This window comes from Amblyomma maculatum, unplaced genomic scaffold (assembly GCF_055883805.1).
Source record: "Amblyomma maculatum isolate TAMU_Amacu unplaced genomic scaffold, ASM5588380v1 scaffold_13, whole genome shotgun sequence".
Lineage (NCBI taxonomy): Eukaryota > Metazoa > Arthropoda > Arachnida > Ixodida > Ixodidae > Amblyomma > Amblyomma maculatum.
In genome coordinates this window covers 39,472,630-39,484,364 of record NW_028146738.1, presented here as the reverse complement: position 1 = coordinate 39,484,364, position 11,735 = coordinate 39,472,630, and the positions used below count along the sequence as shown (strand labels likewise).

At 44.7% G+C, this 11,735-nt stretch overlaps 1 protein-coding gene across 4 annotated transcripts in view; it reads left to right on the top strand.

Moving 5' to 3' along the window:
• Positions 1 to 2,572: 2,572 nt before the first annotated feature.
• Positions 2,573 to 11,735, top strand: part of LOC146172612 (uncharacterized) — an 83,685-nt gene continuing 74,522 nt past the window's right edge. For all 4 annotated transcript variants that reach the window (XM_084586085.1, XM_084586082.1, XM_084586083.1 and 1 more), the window contains exon 1: positions 2,573 to 2,900. In XM_084586085.1, the coding sequence (XP_084442211.1) occupies positions 2,871 to 2,900 (30 nt within the window). In that variant the 5' untranslated portion in view covers positions 2,573 to 2,870. The remainder of the gene's footprint in view (positions 2,901 to 11,735) is intronic.

Below are 11,735 nucleotides of genomic sequence, written 5' to 3'. Positions count from 1 at the left end.
ACATTGTAGCCATTTTAAACACAAATAACCACATTACAGTATAAAAAAGACTTCAAAGCACCGAAATAATGATTTTGATGTCATTGTTATATGCGCAATATGATACATGGAATGAAAGAGTTGTATAGCGTTACGACGAAAATGCACTTTGCGCCTTCAGCCTAAGGTGGGGCCAACTTTTCCTTCATTTCACAAGATTGCTTACTGCCCGAATATTCAAGCGGTCAAACGCTGCTCGCCTTCCAGCAGTGTCAAATATCTCGTTTCACACCGCGAATCTCCCTAGTTCATTCCTCTCTTCGCAATGGAGAGATAATGTAAGACAATGCAAGAGCACAGGAAAAGCACACCGGATGTAGTTCTGACTGATATCAAGCCTTATAACTGAGCACTAATTGTAATTTGTAAAGCTAGTGGAGGATCATTTACACACAAATTCATGAATTTTCATCCGAACAGTTTCCTTGTCAGCATACATTGATAACTTGCAAATTGTACTAATCCTTTATTGCTTTGTTATTTCCACCCTGTGTCCATTCATATACCTTTTTCTTTTTTTTTACATGTATCAACAGTTCACTCTAGGTTTTACTGTACACTGAACATTTTCTTGCTTCGTTTATTTCTGACTACAACCTTCCTTCATTTTAAATTATTGTTCCTGTCGTTCAACACGTTCCCAATATTGTCTGACTTTATGTATGCGTTTTGTGCCCTGCCTGAATGATCCCACCCGGAATCAAAAGTATTCCTAAATAAATAAATAAAAATAAATAATATCCTTTATCACGTCTCCTCGGCTTTGAACACTTGACTCTCGGCGCATTCGGGGTGCCCACGAAAGACACTAAGTTAATCATTTCATTCGCAGAAGGCCAAGGCTCCTTTTTTCACTGTTATTTCTTCTATTCACAAAAGGTCAAACGTCTTTCATTATGCTCTCTTTACACGCTTAGCTTCCATCATGACTAATTTGGAGTATTTAGATATCAAAGTAATATGAGCAGCATACATCAGCAGTCCTAGATCAAGTCGATTGCCCTAGAAGCACACAGGAACAGAGGGCATCAGCTTCTCGAGAGACTTCAGCATCACAAATAAGACACAAAAGGCCAACTTCCTGCTGCCCACGCTGAGTCAACATCATATCTTCAGCTAGCGGAGCCTCCCGTTATACTATTTTTGATGAACATCACCGCTGTGGCACAGTGGTTAGGGCTCGCGACTACTTTGTCCAAGTATGCGGGTTTGAATCCCAGCCGCAGCGAAAACTTTTAGATGGAGGAGATAAGCAAGGCGCCCATCTGCTGCGCGATATCAGTGAAAGTGGTGGTTGAAATTCCGGGTTGTCTAAATTCCGGAGCCCTCTACTGCGGCGTCTATCATAGCATGAGTCGTTTTTTCGCATTAAACCTAACAATCAAAACTAAAATTGATAATTTATTGTAGAAGGGCACACACACGAGGTTCAGCTCCACCTGCATGGAATTCGAGAATTGTGTTTTAGATAGATAGATGGATTTATTGAAAGGAAAAGGCAGAAAGGTTGGCCGGAATAATTCAAATCTGGCCTGCTACTCTACACTGGGGAAGGGGAAGGAGAAAAGAAAGATCATGATGGTTGAAGATGTGGGATAAGGCATATGAAATACATATACAGCACAGTAGCTTGCTTTACAAGCACGAATCATGTCCGCTGACGCACAAAACAACGTCAAAGAGCCCGCACTACCTGAACACCCTTCCCCTTGTCCTGCCAAGCGCCCTGCAGCAGTTCCTCCGACAGAGGCCTCTTGTCCAAACGCTTCAAGACAGCGACTAGCACACTTCATTCGCCCGCATACATTTGGCACACCAATAATATATGGTCCAAAGTCTCTGGGATGCCACAAGTTGAACATTCCGGTGAGTCCACCTGTCCAATGAAATGCAAGTACTTGCGCGTGATAGCCATGTTTAAACGAAGCCTATGTAGCAAGCATGCCTGATGACGCGGAATATCGTTTTAATGAACCCGTTCCTTGTGTGATTTCGAAATATGCCGAACTCCACTCGATTACTTCCAAAACAAAACCTTTTACGGCTATGTTGATAATTAATGACCAGAAATTAAGGGCACATCTATCAAGTAAACAAAATGAATTGAAATACTTCCGGGGCGTCTCTATAGACTTTAGACAGCTTTATTAAGAAGAATAATTTGCATGTTTTTTATTAGATGACAGTAGCATATAGCTTCTGCTCTCGAGGCTGAAAAACTGGTGCGTTTGCAAGAGTTTAGTTTGCGATATCGGGTAGTTACGCCAACACCTACCGTCTCGTTTTACCATAACGATATCATAAAACAACAGCATTTGATAAATTTTGCTTTGTCGCAGGTCGCTCAGAAAAATGCCCGCACGACATATCTAAAGGACGGTACATAATGCGCATAGGGGTCTTATCGCATCTTTTGTGGCTTTTTTTGATATTTCAGTGTATATTGCCTTAGTGTTGATGCCTGCGTGTTCATGAAAAGATCTGAACCGTGCAATGTTAAAGTGTGCGCAACTAACACCATACTCAACCCGCAGCTAGTGATGTGTCAAAAATGGTGAACGAAGAGATTATTTAGCGGTACAACTTATTTTCCTTTGTCATCTGCGATAATCTTGCCGTCGTTGTTTTTGATGTAGATGGCTTTTAGCGACAGACCGATATGAAGCCCTTATTCACAGCACATGTCAGCTGAGGTATATGCCTAGTAGAGTAGTCAGTCAATAATTTTCCTGCTTGCGACCGAGTCAAGCCACGACAGCGGCTTCGCACTCGTGCAATTATAGCTTGCTGTGTAGTCGACGCAATGCATTGAACGAGCTAGCAAGACTGGGATGCCTTCAACTGATTTCGGCGCACACTACGTGAGTACAATTGTTTTAAGCACAATTGCGTTTTGCGTGCACATATACGGAGCGGCCCCATGCTCCTACTTGGACCGCGCGGCGCGCTTTATGATTTTGGCGTAAGAGCCTTGGCTTGCAGTTAAGATATTCTAAACAAGCTTTCTCATGCATGCAACTATAGGTAGAGAAAAATGGTTACTGAAGGTGTGGAGTGTTTCGTTTGGCCTGCCGCGTCTACGTTCACCAAGTCAACTTTGTCAGGGCACTGAATGTAGAATTTTATCGACGAGAGGTGGAATCCTTGACCACAGTTGTAGAGGAACAGAACTGTTACCATTAAGACGCAGTCAGCATGCGGCTTTATTGCTTTCCGAAGCGGTATTAGAGACTATTCAGTTCGAAATATTCAACCTCTTTGCTAGTGCTTCTGCGTTTAAAATGATCCTATTTGCTTTTGTGTTCCGTACCTCAGAACTGCATGGGTTGAACTTCGTAGGCGAAAATAGCGGCAGGTCTTTACTTTGATATATATAAGACCTTGTTCCGAAATTTCACAAGATGCGGCTACTTCTAAGTTGTCATACTTCAGGGCATTACCTGCGACGCTATGTTTCCAGGAGGAAGGCGTGGCATTCAGGTATACGCATTGCATGTCGTATCTCCTATGCACGCTTTTGACGCAAATGAGAACACCAGTAATATGCGTTGTGGGGCTAGTTGGTTCATACTCAGATAGGTTTTATGCGCACAAAAAGACGACACAAAAAAAGACAAGGGAGACAGGACGGAGCGCAACGTTCAACTGAGTTGAAAGTTGCGCTCCGTCCTGTCTCCCTTGTCTTTTTTTTGTGTCGTCTTGTGGTGCGCATAAAACTTATCTGAAATTAGAACACGCTTTACACTATATTTTCATTGCCGTATTTGCGACCCCATATTCTTAAGGGGCGTTACCTGTCAGCATGCTCAACCTTCGCCATTCAATGTGACGCACTTGCCATTTGAGTGCAAGTAGCTGGCATAAAGGTTGCATAAAAAAAAGATACCAGTAATCCTGATAGACAGGCAGATAGGTGTAGCGAAATTCTTAGTGAAAATGCTTGTCCGATGACCTCGTACAATTGTTCAGCAGGGCATGATGTACGAGGCAATGCTGTAGCCACGCAAGTCAAAACAAAGTTAAATAATAAATTAGCGATCTCTTCAGCAACCATTCATATCAATAAAGCATATGCAATAATTATGAGAAAGCTTAAGATTAGGCTTTAAGATTACACGAGATATTTTGAGCATGCATTGCCGCCTTTTGGTTCTCGGATGATAACTTTATCATACGTGCATCTTTGCGTACTTATTGACGACGTTGACATTTCAGCTGGGTATTTATGCATTTACCTGAAGACTTAGGTAGACGTCATTTACTAGTGTCGACAGTTTTGTGATGACGCAGACATTTAAGGTCACGATCTTTCGCTTTGCGCACACCATTTGTCCTGCGTAGGCGATCTTCAAAAGCTCGCTGACGCTAGAGCTCGGCCCCTCCGGACACTTACGGCGCTCCGCCTCCGTTTGTAATACTTATACCAGCCTTCTGGTTTCGGTTTAACGGTCCAGGTGCCTCATATCGAGCTTTTTCTACCGTTTTTCAATCCGCCTTGTGAAACGTTTTTTGTCAAGCGCGACCAACGCAAGAAGGCTACCGCGAAGGTGCATCACGATAACAAACATCCCCAAAGCCACCACACTATTAATCCTATCTGCTACATTGCAAGAGGACATTGCCGTACTCGAATCTTCCAGAGGGTACAGGTGACCTAAAAGTAATACGGAGCATGCGAGCGGTGAACCCAAATGAAAAACAAAAACTGCATGTCAGTGCCTTCTATGAGAAGATGCGCGGCATAGAGACAATTATTCAGTAATACGTTGAAAATATATTAATCATCGCTCTATCAAATACGCCTTCTTCGCAAATAGTCTTCAAATACGCAAATAGCTTTCTTCGAATACGTGAAAAATAAATTTATTTTAGGCTGATTACGAATGCATTCAAAATGTATTTCTGTAAATAAGAAATAATTCGTGTGAAGTACACTTCGAGTAATTCTTCACATGAAACTTATATTTACAATGTGCACTTATTCCTTCACCTATAATCTTTGTCGCAAATTGCGTTTAACTTGTGCAACTAACTTGTGTACGCTTTTTTAAACGAGCGCGTGACAGCACTGGGAACGTGGCGCTGAGAATGCTTGAGGAATAAGTATCTGATACATAGTTCCTATAATTAGTGAAACCCAAAGAGGAGGTTTATTGCTACACGATGCCTATTGTACCATAGATTCCACACGCATGCTCACAGATGGATTTGTCACGTAAAGGCTGGTGGGGCTAGCAGGGCATGAATTTAGACTCTCGCCTACAAATGCGTGTAATATCAGCTCGCGTAAACTTCTCAAAGCTCGACAGCAAATGGCACGGACATTAGTGCCCCTTGATAGCCAGCTCTGAAAATGCTTCGCGCGGTTTTTTCTTAGAGCACTGTTAATACACGATGGTGCATTTTCATATATTTTTTCCTTTTCGAATTGTGCATCCAATTTCTGGCGCATTTTGAGTATTACAATACTTTAGATTTGGTTTGTGGGGTTTAGCGTCCCAAAGCGACTCAGGCTCTGAGACGCCGTAGTGGAGGACTCCGGAAATTTCGACCACCTGTGCTTCATTAACGCGCACCTTGCTTATCGCCTCCATCAAAAAGCGGCCACCGAGGCCGGGATTCGATCCCGCGTCCTTGGGAACAGTAGTCGAGCGCCGTAACCACTGCGCCACCCCGGCGGGATGCTACACAACTAGAGGGCAGCGATAAAAATATGCTTCTAACAACCTTCGTGAGTAGCCACCACTGAGAATGGAAACCGCAACCATTACGGAGCTGCGTTGACGGTACTAACCCAGCCGATAACATTGCAGCCAGTAGGCATGCATGTCCAGCTAAAATAAATAATAAAGGAATATATAGCGTGCACGCAAGAACGACTGACACCAATAAAAACAGGAGTGGCAGAAGGTAAAACGTGGTATTTTGCTTCAAAAATACGCCGTAAACAAGAGCGCCACGCCTTTCTTTCTTCGCACCAAGAAAAGTTATGCAGGCAGTCTTCATCAGGAATGAGTTATTTGCTCTAACATTTTTATGAATGCTTGCTCAGTATGGGACTGCAACGATACAGTAAAGAAAACTATATAAGGCTGCCTAGAAGAGTTCTAAAAGAACGGTGCAGGGCCAAATAGGGCTCGGCATCCCCTGAGCGAGCACGTGGCACATTCAGGACTGCAATGCAGCACCTTTGGTAATTTATTGTTACGTGATCATCTCGCTTCGCTCCAAACTACAGAATGGCCCGACTCTATTGCTGTCAACATGCTCACGGATCGTAATACTTTGCCATGTCATTCCTTTGCTGCGGTCAAATTTCGATCGCGCAACCCGTTTTTATTTCCAGTAAAGGGGCGTTTTAGAGTGGTGCGAATAAAAATGCAGCAGTTTGCAACATATTTTAGCCCTCGGACGTTGCTGCAGGCTACGGCCTAAAAAATAAAGGTTCTAGAAAGCTTTTATTGCTTCCCTAACTAACTAGTAAAGTCGACTGTTGATTTAATATTGCTAGGAGCATGTCGTGTTTGTGAACTTGTGCTCTTCATTAAACTGTGCATATATATGAAAATTAATGCTTCCTAAAAAATTTCGGAGCGCACCAAGGCGTCACAATTGCTATGAAAATGGGCCACTCGACACAGTTACTGTGCCAGCTAGTGCTCTGAACTCAATCGCCTTTCACTTTTGGCCACACTGCTGGCAAATTAGCTTGGGGTCAAAAGGGACCGCGACATTGCCGCCAGTTTCCATTCTCCTCGCTTCGAAATCCACTGGCACTGCGCTCATGATCGAGCATCTAAAACGACCGGCCTGCTGGATTTTATAAAAAGGGGAAAACAAAAGGTTAATGCTATTCGCACTTGTGGCGTCTTACAAAATGCATTCGCAATGGAATGGCCCTTCATGGGGAATGAATGGTATCCCCTGAAAAAAAAAAAAAACTGCAGAAGTTCCTTGGGAATGTAAGTGAGAAGTGACAGTTTCTTTGGTTAGCGATTGGGACATAAGCTTCCAGAGGAGACCTCAGAGGGAGTTCAGAATATGTGCTTTTTCAGATTCTGTGCCCCGTCAAAAATAGGGTTTAACGCACATGTTCATGACAAAGAATTTAACATCGGAGTGCTTGCATTCGCAAAAGCGAGGCCAGGAGGTAGCATGTGACAAATTGAATAGTGTGCTGTTGCATGTGCTCCTTGCCAAACACTTCGTGCACACCTTTAATGCGTGACAGCACCATCCGCTGCGGGACGCCATGTTTGATCGGGTACTGGAATGTTCTAGCTGGCACCGAATGAATAAATGCTGTTGACCCTTTACTGGTGGCGACAATGAGCGAACAAGGGCAGTTCTGTTGTGCATCATTTGTAAGTGTACACTATACGCAGTATTGACGTGATGTGAATTTTTAGTGGAATCGTGCGCTCAGGCTGCAGCAAATATGGAAGATAACGTTACGATGTAGGTTTTTAAACAAAGAACTGTCGGTGTCTAATTTGTTACTTATTGGCAAAATATGACGCGCACAATGTCTAGAATGTGGCCGAGAAAAGAAATTAACAGAGCTTTTCAAATGTAAACATGGTGTTCAGCGAAAGCTTCACACCATACTCACAGTGGGTAGAAATCTTTGTATGCCGATTCACTATCATCTGTACGACACACTAAGCGCAGCATGATTGCCCCTGGCATCACCGGCTAGCTATGACTTGAAGTGCTGTTGCTCCGCGTTCTTATACCCACCGATTGCCGTCATTGTTGCTTGCATGGCGCGATGGCGCGATGCCACACCTCCCCCATGGTTAATCACGTGCTCCATAATTGCCACGTATTCTCAGGTGCCAGTTTGAAAGATCAAAGATACCCAAAGATGAAAGGTCACCGAATGATTAAAGTATCAATGTCATGACCTTGTCATGGGAAAAGGAGGGAACAGCACATGTATAGCCACACTCCCTCCTGTGGCTCTTTGAATGTCAATTAATAGCCTACTTTGGTATTTTGTGTTGGTTTACAGGAAAGGAAAAACAGAAGCTCTCACATTTTGTTTTGTGCACACCTGAACCACAAAGAAACAGTTGTTTCCCTTCTCCTTGAAGGAAAATTGAAGGTCAAATTGAAGCCCACGCGAATGCTGGGGTTACCTATCGCACTGAGACTTTCGCTTCAAAATATGTTTAGCAAATATACATAAACGTGGTCAGAGAAGCAGTGTACCAAAGAGATGGCATGGAGCCCATTCCTCTAGAAGTAATTTGAGGCAGCTTGATGCGAATTGTTTGCTTTAGTGTTATATTGTCACGTAGTGGTGACAATATAACACTGTTATGAAGGTTATGTTATATAAATACTGTTATGAAGGTTTCGCGGCAATATATTGTAACGAGTCGCTCGCATGACTGTCAAGCTCCCCAGACCAAACGCTGACTATTCTCGCGAATGTACGCAACAAATTGTCATTAATGAGCCCAATGATCATACGAGCACGTGCGGAACAGCATTTGGAACACTTGTTTCAAAGATATACTTTTGTACCGCTACCGGATGTGCGGATGACTCTATTAATTGAAATTCTGCCGCATAAGCCGCGCTTCAGTAATGTTTCTCAAGATATTAACACCAGAATATTGCAAGGATGACAAGCTCGGTAGCCACAAATGAAGACACGGGCGTTACACTTCAATGGAACTGTATGGACTCACTACGAACGCAAAAGAGCTAAGCGATTCGGCGGTGGCGATAACTGCAGTCTACGGTCAATGCAAAGGCGGCTAATAAGAACCCAGATAAAGCCGCAAACGGTGACTAGCATCACCTGCAGCGCTTTAAAAACACACGCGTGTGGCTAGAATCTTCGAGATATATCGAAGCATCTAGCGTACAAACAAAATTATAAAGCGTCGTATCGGGACAATGATCTTGAAAAACAAAGAATACAGAAACGGTATGCGGGCGCACTTGAATCACAATAAGGCCGTGTGCCGGTGGCTATCGAAAAATAACGAATAAAGAATTAAATATTTAGGGGAATTACTCCCCGAATAAAAGGTGTCGCCTTGATTCTTACAAAATACACAGAAAGACAAACAAAATGCTACTAATAACATAACTAGGGCATTTAACGCGCGTAATAAGGCTTAGGCGCACAACATGGACGATGACTCGGCGCCCGGCGATGTTGGATGTGATCATGCTGTCGCGGATGACCTCGTAATTAAGCTGTCTGACGCACCGAAGAATTTTGTTTGATCGAAGTACCACCGCAAGAGCTTTTTACTCTATCCGCGACGGCGTATCGGCGTGCAAACCTGAACTTGATCTCCTGGTTTGTACTTTGTGTCGCGTGTCGCACGTTGTATCGTCGAGTGCGTGTGAGCTGCTGGTCTTTGATGCGCAGCTGAGCGAGTCGTCAGGCTTCCTCTGCCGGCTTAGGTACGAGGCAACGTCAAGGTTGTCTTCTATCACGTGCAGCAGCAACGCGTCAAGCGTCGTCGTGGGCTCCGTGCATCTCACGGGAATGAATGGGGTTGCTCTGGCTGTCTCCTGGATGGAAGTGTTATACTCCTTTGACCAAGTACGGCTGGATGACGTCCCAGCTCTAGTGTTCGGTGTAGACGTATATAGTAATCATGTACGCAATATTCTTGTTTATATGTTCCGTAAGACCATTTTTCTGGAGATGGTACGTCATTGTACGTCGGCGGTTTTTATAACTATAGGTCAAGTTGTTTGCGTGAGCTATGCCTTAAAGGTTGCTCGCCTGTCCGTGATAAGCAGTTTGGCTACAGTGTAGGAGAACTTGTTCGACAAAAAAGCTGACGACTTCCGCTGCGGAATAGTTAGCAGGGCTTTTGCTTCGGCGTAGCGGGTCATATAGTCAGTGGCCACGCTGATTTACGTGCTTCCCGTCAAAGTTGGGAACTTTCTGATGTGGTAAGTTAATATTTGGTGAAAGGGCTTACCTGGTGGTGACATCGGTTTCAGCAACTCAGCAGGTCTCGTCGGGGGTATCTTGCGTCGCTGGCACTCGCGGCACGTTTTCAAGTAAAGGGCGACGTGGACAGCTAACCGTGGCTAACGACGGAAGCTGACAGCTTCTTCACAACAGCGGCATTTTGCAACGTCAAGGACGACAGCTGACACCTGAACGCAGCGGGAGGGAAAGCTGTCTTTCCTTACAGATAATCTGCTAGATCTTTCAGCTCTTTCAGGTTCTGGTCGCTGCTGTTCTGCAAACAGCTGGCTCTTAGCGGTCTCAAAACGGCGGCATCGTTGTCATCTTTCGGGCCAGCATTGACGGAAGCTCGGGATAAGCAGTCTGCGTCAAAATGCTTGTTGCCAGAGTTGTATACTTCAGTCACATCAAATTCTTGAAGTCGTGTGCTCCATCTGGAAAGACGGCCTGATTGGGCTTTTAAATTTACCAGCAAGGAGAGCTCGTGGGGTTCGCTTACCACCTTAATTGTATGGTCGGCCGCGTAAGCACGGACGGAAATTTGAAGTTGCCCAGATGAACGTGAAGCACTCTTTCTCGGTCGTCGAATCATTCGATAAGGCTTTCGACAGCTAACGGCTGGAGTACGCTACAAGTCTTGTTTTTCAGTTCTCTGAACGAGGATTGTTCCTAGGCCAACGCTGCTTGCGGCAATGTGCTATTTCTGGGCCAGCGTTTTCGTCGAAGTGCCCGAGGACAGGAGAGGCCTGTAGCCAGCGCTTAGGCTCCTTGAAAGTTTCCGCTTGCGGCGCTTCCCATTTAATAGTCACATGAGCATTTGTGGTTGCGTGACAAGTTTGTGACAAATCGGCGTCGCGATCGTACAGTCCAAAGAATCTGCGCATGATTTGCCGGAAGGATGCAGAAACTGGGCGACCGCAGCAGCCTTCTGCGGGTGTGGGCGACCGCCATCAATGTTCAGAATAGGGCCAACGAATAACAGCTCCTCGTATGCGAAGTAGCACTTTCCTGATTTTAAAGTTAGCCCCAATAACTTCATGGCATCCAGCACTGTCTGCAGTCTATTCACGTGTTATTCAAAATTTTACGAGAACAAAATGATGCCGTGCAAGTATACCAAGAAAATCTGCCCCTTCAAGCCAGCGAGGAGTGTCCATTACTCATTGGAGCGTGGTTGGTGCAGAACATAGACCAAATGGCATTACCTTGAGCTCGACGAGGCTGTCTGGGGTTATGAACGCCTTCCTCTCGCGGTCTTTTTCGTCCGCCTCAGTTTCCCACTACCCGTTCAGGTCGATGGACGAGAAATACCTAGCGTTGCAGGGACGGTCTAGAGTGTCGGCGATGCGAGAGAGCGGGTAGACATCCTTCTTCGTGACGTTGTTCAAGGGTTGGTAATCGAATCAAAAGCGAAGTGTGCGGTTTTACTTTGTCACCAATGCGACTGGTGCTGACAAGGGGCTCTTCGATGGCTGAAATACTTCCTATCGAAGCATTTATTGAAATTGATTGGGTTGACCTGGCGTTCGCTTGGCGATATGCAGTAGGGACTTTCACGAAGAAGTCGTGCATGTGCGTCTGTGGTAATGCGGCGCATTTCAAGCGTAGTGTGTTTCTTTTTTGACGCTAAAGAAAAGCATATTCGCTGCAGCTTTCAAGAAGACTGCGAATAGGGTCTTGCCTGTCTTGGTATTGCTGCGTTGATGTCGAACGTGGGTGGCTTGAATAGGTTGGGAGCATCGTC